Source organism: Botrytis byssoidea (assembly GCF_014898295.1).
Source record: "Botrytis byssoidea strain MUCL 94 chromosome Unknown BBYS_001, whole genome shotgun sequence".
NCBI classification, from domain to species: domain Eukaryota; kingdom Fungi; phylum Ascomycota; class Leotiomycetes; order Helotiales; family Sclerotiniaceae; genus Botrytis; species Botrytis byssoidea.
The window spans coordinates 762,471-775,544 of NW_024065842.1; the positions used below are offsets into that span (position 1 = coordinate 762,471).

At 43.4% G+C, this 13,074-nt stretch overlaps 6 protein-coding genes across 6 annotated transcripts; 3 read left to right on the forward strand and 3 right to left on the reverse strand.

Annotated features, from left to right (window-relative positions):
* Positions 1 to 816: 816 nt before the first annotated feature.
* On the reverse strand, positions 817 to 3,362 carry EAE97_000226 (uncharacterized protein; the record flags this gene model as incomplete). The annotated part of the gene is made up of 7 exons (XM_038870736.1): positions 817 to 1,824; positions 1,872 to 2,284; positions 2,337 to 2,739; positions 2,793 to 2,942; positions 3,002 to 3,071; positions 3,134 to 3,194; positions 3,272 to 3,362. 7 exons carry the CDS (start codon positions 3,360 to 3,362, stop codon positions 817 to 819), a joined length of 2,196 nt encoding a protein of 731 aa, XP_038738097.1.
* A 466-nt stretch (positions 3,363 to 3,828) lies between these two features.
* EAE97_000227 (uncharacterized protein) lies at positions 3,829 to 4,469 on the forward strand (the record flags this gene model as incomplete). The annotated part of the gene is made up of 3 exons (XM_038870737.1): positions 3,829 to 3,865; positions 3,920 to 4,312; positions 4,366 to 4,469. 3 exons carry the CDS (start codon positions 3,829 to 3,831, stop codon positions 4,467 to 4,469), a joined length of 534 nt encoding a protein of 177 aa, XP_038738098.1.
* Positions 4,470 to 5,066: 597 nt separating this feature from the next.
* EAE97_000228 (uncharacterized protein) lies at positions 5,067 to 6,737 on the reverse strand (the record flags this gene model as incomplete). The annotated part of the gene is made up of 3 exons (XM_038870738.1): positions 5,067 to 6,094; positions 6,143 to 6,528; positions 6,583 to 6,737. The coding sequence occupies 3 exons, from the start codon at positions 6,735 to 6,737 to the stop codon at positions 5,067 to 5,069; spliced, it is 1,569 nt and encodes a 522-aa protein (XP_038738099.1).
* Positions 6,738 to 7,182: 445 nt separating this feature from the next.
* On the forward strand, positions 7,183 to 7,994 carry EAE97_000229 (uncharacterized protein; the record flags this gene model as incomplete). Its single annotated transcript, XM_038870739.1, has 4 exons — positions 7,183 to 7,258; positions 7,339 to 7,589; positions 7,676 to 7,742; positions 7,807 to 7,994. The coding sequence occupies 4 exons, from the start codon at positions 7,183 to 7,185 to the stop codon at positions 7,992 to 7,994; spliced, it is 582 nt and encodes a 193-aa protein (XP_038738100.1).
* Positions 7,995 to 8,564: 570 nt separating this feature from the next.
* On the reverse strand, positions 8,565 to 9,464 carry EAE97_000230 (uncharacterized protein; the record flags this gene model as incomplete). Its single annotated transcript, XM_038870740.1, has 2 exons — positions 8,565 to 9,035; positions 9,087 to 9,464. 2 exons carry the CDS (start codon positions 9,462 to 9,464, stop codon positions 8,565 to 8,567), a joined length of 849 nt encoding a protein of 282 aa, XP_038738101.1.
* An 847-nt stretch (positions 9,465 to 10,311) lies between these two features.
* On the forward strand, positions 10,312 to 12,977 carry EAE97_000231 (uncharacterized protein; the record flags this gene model as incomplete). The annotated part of the gene is made up of 4 exons (XM_038870741.1): positions 10,312 to 10,343; positions 10,410 to 10,496; positions 10,544 to 11,430; positions 11,494 to 12,977. The coding sequence occupies 4 exons, from the start codon at positions 10,312 to 10,314 to the stop codon at positions 12,975 to 12,977; spliced, it is 2,490 nt and encodes an 829-aa protein (XP_038738102.1).
* Positions 12,978 to 13,074: the final 97 nt, after the last annotated feature.

Genomic DNA, 13,074 nt, shown 5'->3' on the forward strand with positions numbered 1-13,074 from the left:
TTTTTTGCAGTCTCCTGGCAAGAAAGTAGCCGAAAAGGGCTCAGGACGCGTTTTCGCAGAGCTAAGTTGCTGGTCTTTTGCCCAATAAAAATGGAAATGGAATCTAGGGTTTACGACTGGCATCTGAACAATCCGCGTTTCTGGGTAGATTTGCATGTGTTGCATCTGTTTTGAGAAAGCAATAGTCTCAATAGTAATAAAGAAGGAGAAATCAGTATCTGAATTGCCAAACCGAATTGAGGATTTGGAAAAATTCACAAGGTATGGGCAGTGAGATTTCAAATGTACTAGTAGACGCAGCAAGATAGTACCTGCTTGGCTCTGAAAACGTTTAGTTGACCATGATCCTTGAGGTAAAGTCACACGATAACAATTTCCAGATTAGCTAGAAACAAGTGCACTTCTCCCCCTATTCTAGCCCCCGATTCGCTTCGGGTAAAATTAGGCATAGGCGCGGACTGGCAGGATGGACGTAGTGAGAAATTGATCAGGAGGCAGAGGCGGCGATGCTGGGTTTGAACTGTTGAAATATGCGCAGTATATATAGTAGAATATTCGATAAAAAGAAAGCAGACACGTCTGACAATATCTACAGGAACCTTATAAATCCAATCCTCATAGCTTCTGAAGTAGCTATAATAAAAAATTATCTTGTATTGCAAAATTATGGTATTCGAGAATCGTATCAATCCATCTGACAACTCACTACCAAAATACGTTAAACGCCTGCTAGATCAATAACTTCACTTGGCCATCTATATCGTGATATTTTCCCTTCCTCGATATTTTCCCTTAGTTACCACATAGCCCCGTGCACTACTTCTCAGACGTAGCCCCTTCCCTCTCACTGACATCTCTTCCCAAATTCCTCGTGTTCTCCACCGCCTTAGATACCAAATCGGAGAAAGCCTGATGGCCTTCTGTAAGTTTCTCATGAAGAGAACGTTCATCTTTACTTTCCTGGGCGCGATCTACCAGGCCCTTCCATCCTTCTTGAATTTTACCCTTCATCTCCGTATGATTTGGGAGATTTTTCATGTAATGATCAGCTTTATATTCCTTTTTATGATCTACCCTTCGCGTCAGATAGACAGTGGCGGCGTGCCCTTGGACAGCACGAATTCGATCGACCTCTTGTTGGTAGGCAGTATCATAAATATTGAAGTCGGCAGCTGTAGGGGATTCAGCTATCAATTCATGTACGGGTTCATTAAGAGGATCGCCGTCTTCGCCAACTCCGGCACCAATTCCTAGGTACAAAGGCTGCTCGTCCAAAGGATCGTGAGCGTGCCCCTTGTCACCAGATTGTTGTTCCCGAAACTCTGGGCGTTTTTCTATCGAATTAGATGAATCGGTCTTCGCGATACTACGTGATTGGACTTTCTTAACTATAGGCTCCTCATCCACTACAATTGTACTAGAAGAATCCATTCGGCTCGCCATAGTTCTAGGACCATCAGCCGATGGATATGTTCCATCATGGTATACACCTTCAGCGGCAAGTGCTGCTTCAACTAGACGTCTATCCTCGAGATCCGAGCTTTTGGACCTTTGAAGCGCGGATTTTTTTTGCTCGGTCATCCCCATAGATGGGTGTAGAACACGAATACCCTTCCCTAATGTCTCAGAGATAGCGGTGGGTCTCCTCTGCTCCATTTTAGACTTAAATTTTTTCACAGCCTTCATGACTGCGAGAAGACCCCTCATTTTAGCAGTTATTGCATGATTGACCTCGATTTCACTCGGCGGCTCAACTAGATTTGCGATGTTTTCTTCCTTTGGGAGTAATGGGTCGGTTCCATTATTAGTCACCCAGGGATGTTCCTACTGAACGTCAGAAGTATTCGGTAAAACGTATAGGGAAAGCATACGCGAATCTCATCCATAGTAATTCTTTTTTTGGGATCTTTTTCTAGAATTCTTCTCATTAAATCGACAAATTGAGGGTCGGTACTCGGCTCATAGTCAACCTCATCATTCTTGATTGCCTCATACAATTCAAGTACTCCGGTCCGTTCGAAAGGTATGTGACCGAAGCGCAGACAATACAATGAGATTCCCATGGACCATATGTCAGCTGCCCTTCCGGAAACATCGCCATGCTTCGTTACGCACAATTCTGGAGGCAGAAATGCTGGAGACCCCGTAGATTTGGCTGTCATCATATCTGAAGCCTTTTCGAACATCTCAGAAACTCCAAAATCCACAACTTTCAACACATCATCTTCGGTCAAAAGTAGATTATCCGGCTTGATGTCTCGGTGCACAACGCCTTGAGCATGAACTTCATGATGTGAGCCATTATGTCAATACAGAAGATTACCGTAAGTACTTACGATATTCAATGCCAAGTATTAGATCTCTAAACCAGCATCTGCAACTTTCAACGTCATATGGATCTGCTTTCTCTCCAAGCCCAACCTTCATGACAACGCCTTTCTTACACATTTCCAAAACCATATAAAGAGAATCTTCCTCAGGATCATCCAAAACTTCTATCAAACTAACGAGATTGGGATGGTTCAATTTTTTCATGATAGCGATCTCCTCTTTAATCAGATACAAAGGATTTCCCCGTTGCTCATTGATATGGATGTCGGATGCCGAATGGCGATGAAGAGAGGAATTGAAACCGCTACCTGCTGCGAGATGTCCGGGTCGTCTGACATAATGTGGCCTTCGAAGGATATTCGATTGCGCTCTTTTCCGTAACCTTGATTTGGAAAACTCTTTGACTGCCTATGTACCCAATATTAAACCAATGATCAATGGCTTAGGACAGAAGCCCTTACAAATTCTGTTCCGTACTGATCCACCGCTAGATGAACAGCCCCAAAAGAGCCCCTGCCAATTTCATCTTTGATGATATATTGATTAATGTGATGTTCGGCTCTCCCATCTTCTTCATTATTCATGTATTCGGATCTTGCATCAAGCGTTTCCTTTTGCAATCAGTATATTTCTAAAAGCGAATATCCAGATTGTGAGACTTGGGACCAACCTTTACTTGCCGGTGTGCAGAGGCACTGCGACGGTGATGTCGAAGAGGACTTTGATATGCGGGGGTGGAACTTGAAGATCCATTAGCGGGAGATATAGATAAGGAGGGGTCATTTGGAGGCGGGCGATTTACAGGTATTGTACCAAAGGTGGGCGACCATCAACCAATTCGCCGGGTATATCGAGAGAAATGCCTGTGAGGAAGGTAAGTTGGTTTACGTTATAAAGAGTATTGGTACTTGTGGTCGCGACGTTGAAAACCTTCACTTACCATGAGAAGGGAGAATGCCCGCATCAGCCTCTTTCTGGGTAATATCACCCGGATGACCTGGTTTTTCACAATCGCCAGCGAATGAAGACATTTTTTGTAGAAGTTAAATATCTCCCTTCATATCCCAAAGGCCAGCTATGTTGAAGGTCGAGCAAAGCAAAAGAAAAGACAAAGAGAGAGGTATTTGGGTGGAAGGGGGGAAGAAAGGTAAGATTGAACAGTGAGGCTACCAAAAATTACTCTGACGAATGAGGAGCTTTGGTCAAGGGGTCGGCCGATCTCTGGGATTAGAGGCATTAGGCTTGCTTAGCTTGATAAAAGCTTAATTTGATAGCGTGCGGTTAGCCTGTACTATCATCTTAATTTCGAACCTGGTACCAAATTAAAGCCTATTATTCAACGTTGAACCACCCTTACCGTACCTACATAATACATATTACATACAGAGTACATATCGACGAAGCCTTGTCAATAATAATAATAAGTTACGAGGCCGAAAGTGTCCCAAGAGAATATCGACATTCAGAAATACTTCAGACTACAACTATATTCTCAACATGGTTGTTTATTCCTTTTACATATTCGATAGGCATAGTAAGTCAATACACGTCTTGGAATTTGCGATTGACACTAAATCATATCCTTCAGCCGAATGCATCTATTCCAAACTCTGGCACCGCAATAATGACCGACCCCTCTCCACCACCGGCGCAACTGCGCGACCCATTTCCGGCTCCAGTAACTCCAGCGCCGTACCTCCTCTCAATGTTCCAGAACTTGCCGTGCCGAAGAGTCGCCCCGGGAAGTTGAGCGCGCAAGACGATGCGAAATTGATATTTGGAACTATATTCTCGTTACGGAATATGGTGAGAAAGTTAGGAGGACCGGATGATAGCTTCATATCGTTTCGAACGGGACAGTATAAGTTACATTACTATGAGACGCCAACGAATATCAAGTTCGTGATGCTTACCGACACACAAACCCCAACTATGAGGCAGGTGCTACACCAGATATATGTCAATCTTTATGTGGAATTTGGTATGGTCCCCCCCTCCCCATTATCTTTCACATGATGTGCTGATACTTCGCAGTTGTCAAGAACCCGCTATCTCCCGTCGAGCACCCTGGAGGCGAAGGAGTTGCAAACGAGCTCTTCGAGCTGGCCCTTGACCAATTCGTTAAGGGCGTTCTTTGATGTCTAATACGCGTTACGAACATGATGATTTACACGCAGTGGATATTAATGTCGCACAGCTTTAATTTTTGGATGTAATACAACAGAAAATAGTTGCAGGTCGTGGCGTTTGGGGCTTATTGGAGTCGAGGTTAAAGGGGGCATATCAGTAGAATGGGTCGTTGAAAAGGGAGCCGATCTGAGAAATTGAGGAAGTCAAAACGCCTGAACATTCAGTTCTAGGTTGGCTAGATAACATCATTGAAGCCGACTGGGTTTAGATTTGACAATCAAATAGTTTCCACGATATGTCTCATTTCACTCTTCATTGTCTAGGGTGGATTCGACAAATCAAACGACCTCCTATTCTTACGTATCTCGTATCCTGGACTTTGAAGATCAAATCATAACATGAACATCAAAGTGGCCAAGCCGGATAGAACAGATGATACAGCCCTCAAAGGCCTCAAGGATGATACAATTATGCCATTATTTTGGTATCTTTTACATACCTCGTTTCTTCTTTCGCCTCAATAAATTTCCCGCAACCTTGCCCAATAATGATTCCCATATTCCAAAAATTCCCTCGACTTTGTATAAACCTCGCCCAGATCCAATCTACAAAGATGTTACTTTGTCCGCGGGGTCTACCGCTTTTCCCCACGCACTTTCAAATCTGCTAGCAGTTCCCACGTCAATAAGACTATCTTGGCCATTCGAAGCCACAGAGGCCATTTCAGATTCGCCCAAGTCATTCCTTGGCACTAACATGGCACTCCCAAAGTCATCAATCGGATTAATCTCATTCTCGTGACTAGAGTAAACCACGGCGGCAAAAGCCTCTAATTCCCTAACCTGCTCCATAGCTTGAAGGTATTCATTGGGCACACCATTTCCAATGGAGTGAGCCTGTCTGGTAAGCACAGCTAAAATTAATGGAAGCTTTACCGCAGTTGGCTCAACGATTTCAGTAACACGAGTATCTTCAGGTTGAGACGGAATCTTGAAGCTTTGTTGAGCGATCTTTTGTTCAACAAGAGTTGAGAATCCGGCATCAAGAAGCATAGTCAGAACGTGGGAAAATGGTGGAGAGTCAATAAGATCCGAGGTTTCATCAAGGAGTCGTCTTAATGGTGACACGGGTGATGATGAAGGTGTCTCAGGCTCCATAGCTTTCATGCCAGATTCTTTGATGACAAAATCCTCTTGGTCTCGAGGGGGTAAAAGATATTGTAACCAGCGAGTAGCCTGTCTGTCTTCGGGGGTGGCACCTTCTACCTTTTTACGGACCTCAAGCGTCAATTCAGAAAACTTAGCCATGGTGAGCTCTTCTCTGATAGAAGTATCCTTGAACACTTCTTTTACCGCATCTTCAACCTTGAACATAACATCTCTCCATCCTCTATGAAGTAGCCACCAGCTGAATGTCAGATATCGTCTATTCGTCTCGAAGTCGTTTCCATAAGCTTGATCTGAATTGTCATCATCGTTATTTTCCAAGCTTATTGTTGACTGCTCCACGCCACCAGTAGCGAGTGAGACTACACTCGAAAGATAACTGCGACGTCCTAGGAGATTAAGTTGAATCCGTGTGAGTAGTGTGAGAAGAGAGAGTGTATATATCAAAGTGAATGATCGCGTGATAGCTAGCAGATATTAGCAACGAATGTAAAATCGAACTTCAATTATCTTACAGCTAATCTTAAGATCATTCCATAATTGCATCTTCGACCTTTTGATCTTTTGTGCTTGCTGTTCTCCTTGTTGTCCTCCATCTTGTGCTCCATCAACACCCAACTCTAATCCTGAAGGTATTCCGAGTTGACTTATATGCATTCCACTATCACTAAAACTCACCATGCTTCTGCCATCGTCATCGGTAATACTAGGAGGACTGGAACCCCAATCAGATCGACGATCAGCGCCATTTCGTGCCTGCTTCGCAGCTTTTTGTCGTTGCAACTCGTCGGTGATTCTCTCCGTTTTCAATTCTGCAAGAATGTTCTCGGTGGCGGTGGGCAGGAGGGCCAAGACGGTGTAAGTACAATCCTCTTGATTTTGTTCAAACCGACGTCGAAGACTAAGAATAAGTGGATAAGCATAAGTCACTATCTCGGTGGGTATCAAACTTTACTTCTCTCGAGCTATACGATCACTACTCATACGTTTTCGAGCATCATGAATCTTTCCTAGCACGTACTGAGTAGCTACATAGCCTACACCAATCACTCCGAAACCAATCGCAAGGGGAGTTCTATTCCTCCTTGCCCATTTGCGAAGGGAATTCATGATTTTGTTCTTTCAAAGAAAAAGAATGAGACTACAATCACATAACGTTGAAGAATGATTGTTTAATAGCTTGGAAATGTGAAGGAAACGAAATAATATTGAATGTTGAAATGATAAGTTTTTAATTATAAGGTTTCCCTCAAGAACCTTGAAATGTGAGGAAAGCTCCCTTTGTTGTCTCTGAAGGCCGAGGATGGTAATTTGCCAGCCGTGCCAGCCACAACTCGGCTGGCAAGACCCATTGATATACATGTACCGATAAGCATTCGAGTTTACTCCGTACACTATTGCATCTATTGCATAACTCCTTACCCCTCCATGTAAATGCACAAAGGCCAAAACGACCAAAACGACCAAAGCTCAAAGTGCAAAGCTTTTATAAGGTGCACGATCGAACGCTGGAAACAACAAACACAAACACAAATGAGAAGATTGAATAGTGGCAATGGACCAGCGCAGACCGCCAGAATATATTATTGAGGTGTTTGCTGACCCTACCTCAGTGAAAGAGGTCATTAGAGGCAAGTAGAAACGGTGTTTTCTTACCTTCATCAACATGACTTGTCACTATTATGCGCCTGCTAACTCAACTCCTATACAGGCATTCTACATACCATTTTCTTCCAACGTTTCTTCCCTTCTATCAGACCAAAGTCTCGCGATGTCCTGGACATGACTCTGCCATACATTGAGAATGTTGAAATTGAAACACTTATCGATCAAAGGACCGCTGCCCTGGTGCGGCAACTAGACACCACTTCGGAAATTGGCGCGAGAAATACTGGTGTTAGAGGACAAATGGCTGTTCAATTTTTCGAGAAGAAACGAAGGAAGGCTTGGTTTACGAAAGGCGTATGTTGGTTCTGGAATCCAATTCCGATCATCCGGGTCGCATTCTTTCTATTCAAAATATCCCCTTGCTAATTTGGACAATACAGGAGGAAGAGGTATGTTGGGAACAGTGGACTTTGGATGTCACATTAGCTACTCCGCGAACAGAAAGTGGTAAGAATATACGAATGCTCTATTATATTATATGATTACGGCTGATTAACACCGCGCTCTACAGAACGAGCAAAGGTCAGAAATGCGATGGAAGCTATGTTGCTGAAAGCGGCAATGAAGATCGTAACAACAGTCAATATGGAGAAAGATCACATACCACCTATTACCACGAGCGAGGCAAATCCATTTCCTTATCAGATCACTATAAACCCAAGAGCAGATAGTTGGGGGGCTCGGATGAGTTTGTTTTAACGCCACAGGGTAATATAGGCATTGTAAATATTGACGTCGGCGTTTTGGAGCTGGATAGAGGATATTTTGGATACAGATACCCAATATGAATTGATTTTTATTCAACGAGATCCTATGTATATTCTTAACATACAGTAAGGGGCGTGAGGCACATGATGACGTATTCTACCCACTCTTTCCATACATTTATCTCCAGATAATCAAATGCTATATGTATATTTGCGGATCCAGATATTCAACACCCTTTATAAAACAACTTCATTGAAATAGTTGTCATTGCTATCATGACTATTCATGGATACCTAGGTGGTCTTCAATGCCCGCATATTGAAGGGATACTCAGCCATATGTTGTAAGTCAACGTGTAAGTCACGAGTACAATCACATAAAACAGGTGCTCGTGCCAATATAGACTTTCTTGGTTGTCATAGTGTTCAAAGCTTTATAGAGATACTCAATCATATGTTGCAATCAATATGAAAGTCACAAGTTAAATCATAAGTAAGTGCTCGTGCAGCTATAGACTTTCTTAATTCTCATAACATCATAAAATCGTAAATCCATATCTCATCAGGCTTTGCTGAATCCCCTTCCCCTTCCCCTTCCCCGTCCCCTTCCGAATCTAACACTACTCGGAACAAATCTCAGTGATGACATGGCTGTTTCTAAACCTTTCATCTGATCGTCTTCTGGCTCAAGAATTGATGCAGCCGTCTCAGATACTTCCATGGCATCATCTTCTATCTGCGCTGGGGGGACGCTGGATCCACTGGTAAATTCTTGGTTGATGTTTTGATCGTTCAAAGTTGGCTCAGTAGTAGCGGCACGTTGTCCAACTTCTTCGACTTTCGTTTTTGCTGCCGAGCTGTATCTTCGATGTCCATGGCGTCCTGATCTAAGCATGGAGCTTTTATGATCAATACCATCATTCACAACGAAGAAGTCATACTGCTGAGGGAACATGTGTTTATCAATGAGATGCATACGTCTCTTCTGAGGAGTTGAGCATTTCCTATCACAGTCTTCAACAAAACAAGAATACTATTCGAGCATCAGTAGCTACAGACTATACACGCTTAGGGATAATCTTACAATCTTTTCTCCTCGGTCCTTCCTAACACTGACCAATGCATCATGATTTTCCTCAATATGAAGATTGAGGAAATGTTCCGAAGGAAGGTTCTTACGGCATTCCAAACATCTGTTCATGTGAGACTTTTTATAGTGTACTTCATAGTCATCGAATGAAGGGAACGATATTGTTCGCTGGTGACCTGGCAAAGAGCAACGCATTACTGTAGGAGCTTCACCGGTCTCTTCACCAAGATGAACAAATTTGGAGGCAGCTTGAGGTGTAGAATTTGAGGTGGCTTTGGGTTCCTGTATGTCGGATGGATTGGGAGTCTCTATGATCTCTGAATCTGGAGAAGAAGGATCATCAAACTCTTCATCTCGTAAACGTTTTGTCATTGTGTAACAAGATGAAAGAAAATGAGAAGAGTGTTATAAGATGCGGGGTAATTACTCTTATGATTGAAGAGTAGTTATTCCTCTGCTTCGGATTCTCTTCTTTACCTTCGATGATTGATATATCCTCACCCACCTACGGTTAAGATATCGAAGCTAATCGATGAGAATACGTGAGTTTAGAGAGTTGAAGATTGACACCTGGGAGTTGGAAAAAGAAGGCTGCTATTTTCTGAGTGAGATCTGGTGTAACACTGTCCCAATATTATAACTGAGTATTATTGCTTTTTTGTTTTTTGTGATGACAGATTGCTTGTGTTGTGATATGCCATGTGTGAACCTCTGACATACTGGAAGATAGGTACGTCGTAGTATTTATTGTATGGCTCGTATGGTTAAAAGTTGCGAGGTTGTCTTGGCGTAAATATAAGGCGGTGTATAAAATGTAATACGGCAGAAAAATAAAGGGAAATCGTACTAAAATTACCAGTAGGAAACTGGAGCATCACTTCAATCATAACTCATCATCGATTTCTTCCCCTCATTCTCCTCATGTATTCTCATAAGCATAAGGCTCAGAAAGACCATAAAGTCTTTTTGTCATTACAATCTTGCTTAACTCCTTGAAACGATAATCGAATAGTGAATTATATTTCATCGAATTTGTATTCACCTGGATTTTTTTGCAGTTCCCCCCAAACTGCCATTTTGTGATCTTCCCTCACATTTATTTTCCCACCAGACTCCATGGCCAACTCCTACAACTATTATTCTGGTGTAGGAAGACAAAAATCAACCTAACAATAAGTCGACCTGGGGGTTCTGTATTATCTCCCGAGGAACTTTAGCTATGGATAAATCTTCAATTCAACAAAACTGGCTGTAAGTTCCTATTGTCGCAGTCGCAAATATTATGCCGCCGATTCATGCTAACTTTTGTCTTCTCAGCGTTGCACAAAAGATTGAAAAGGAGTTACAGTCGCAGCTGAATAAAGATTCCCCTACATTTGAAGATATTCAACATCTTCTCACACAGTCCGTTATTGTATTCTTGTCTTATCGCACTACTCTAATGATATCAGGTTGCGCATTGCTTGTGAAGCAGTCATCTTTGGCGACTTCGAATATGCTACTAAGCAGCGTGTACAACACCGTCTCTGGGACTCGCATAGTCTAATTAACTCCCGATATCGAAAACTCGTCGCTCATTACCGTTCCGCCGATCAGAGACGTCGTGCTGTGGAGCGCCGAAAGTTAGAGAAGCACTATGTCGATTTCCTTAAAGAGAGCCAGTTTTTCTACAAGGGATACATCCAGCGTGTTGCTTCTCACTTTGGTCCTCTTCCTGCATTGCAACGCATCGCAAACCGCCTTTCTTTAAGCCCACTGTCTGTGGACAAGCCTATCAAAGCTGGCAGAACCCTTGAACATTTGCTTAAGCTTTCCTGCCACTTCACCCTACTTCGTCTCGGAGACTTGAGTAGATATCGAAATGACTTAAGAACCAAAGAGCGCAGCTGGGACCCTGCCTTAGGATATTATTCTCTAGCTGAAGCTCTTTATCCCGATTCCGGCAATGCCCACAACCAGATGGCTGTCATTGCTCTCGCTGATGGCAGTCATCTCGATGCATTATACCATTTGCTACGTGCAGTTGCTGTCAAGGAACCCCATACATTGGCTCGTGGAAACTTGGCTATTGAGTACAAAAAAATATCTACTAGTTGGGAGAAGGAAAGACAGAGTAGACGTCGCCCAGCCCCCGTTGAGTCTGCTCTTGTCATCTGGTTCGTGAGACTACATGCAAGATTTTACAAGGGTGTGGAATTTTCTACGCAAGGAGAATTAGAGAATGAAGTTTTGGGTCAATTGGTCTCAGCCTTGAAAGATCACTCTTTTGAGGAAACTCTAAACAAGCTGGTGCTAATCAACATGGCTGCAAATTATCTGGCAACCCAGAGGCTTACAGGTAAGTTGATCCTTCTTATCTTGATCTTAGTTTTTCACGTAGAGATTCTGATATGATATGTAGAAGCAGAGGGTGGTGTAACCGATGACCTCAAAAAGTCTTTTTATTTCCTTCTTGGCTTCAATCTTCAAGTATTCTGCGTCCTTCTACAAGCACTTATCTCAGAGCTTGCCGATGCAGCTGAAGCAGAAAATCTGGAGTCTTTGACTGCCACAGATTCATCTGGCGATTCCTTCGAAAAGCTCAGCCCAGTCGCAATTAGAGTCCTCCCTACTATTCGACAATACTTCGCCTGGATCATCTCTCAACGTCTCCTTCTTGTCGGCCTCGGAGATGGGGTTGACCGGGAGTCTACAGGTCCATTAATTGGTCATATTCAGAGAATGTGGAAGACAGCTGCAGATGCACTTTCCGCCCTCGTAGGGTTCTTTCCTGTCGCATCGCTTCCTTATCTTTCGTATTTGTTACCTGAAGACGAACAGACGCTCGGTTTCAAGCCTCTTCGGGATTTGCCAGATGGTTTGGAAGAATTCAGTCTCTACAATAAAGATGATGGCTTTTTGAAAGCTCGCATCTCCGACGGTATCATTCGGCAATCCCATAATGAGAATTATGCTCGTATTCGAGATATCTTACGAGCTGGCATGGCTCTTCATTTTGAAAAACCATGTCCAATCGTGATGACCGATGATAGCAGATTTGTCTATGGTACTGAAAGCGCTGTCGTACCTCCTTCAAACGGCTCTGCAATACCAAGTCAGTCAGCGAAATCCACTTACGCTGTGCAGAACGACACGAACACCAGCAACGAGGTGGCTGTAGTATCGGACTCCTTGGGCATTATGGATAATGAAATGAATCGCATGGTAGACGATTTACTCGAGCCTGCAAGTCTTGCACCTAGCAAAGATACATCTTATGGTATGAGCAGCTCTACTGCAAATGCGGTATTTGCGCCTATTGGCTCCGAAAGAACACGCCCATTGGCAAGTAACCATATAACACCCACCAAAGGCTTTCCAAGTCTACCTGGAATTTGGGGCTCTCCCTTCACACCCAAGCCCAATGAGCTTCGACCCATCAGTCCCGAAAAGTCATCAAGCTCTGGTGGATTTTCATCAATGAATTACTCAACCAGTAAAGACCAACTTGCTGCTGTTGCGGCTCTCGACAACATGACTGGAATGCAACAACGAGGCACAAATGGTGTTGCGAATAATGCGAGGAACCAACTCTCATCTTTTGATGCCTCCACGCCAGTCAACCAAATGTTGCAGGAGTCATTGACGAAGCGGTTCGGACCTATGTCAATCTCGTCATCGGGGTTTTCAACAAACGGCAGCATCTATGCGAATAATTCACCACCAAAGGCATACTACGGTAGAACCTTGGGTCGCGCATCTTACAATGACCATGATAGTAGTATCTATACTGGTGCTAGCGAATTTGATCGAGGTGCTATGTTACAGAGCTCAATTTGGAACAGTCAGACTGATAATGACAATTACAACCATACACCCCCCGCTAGACAAGGTCACCGAGGCTGAGCTCGATTCATTATCATGAATCATCGAAGGTTCATTATAACCCACCAATCTAATGTCGTCATCATCCACATCTTCATCCGACATCCGTCTTGCGTCT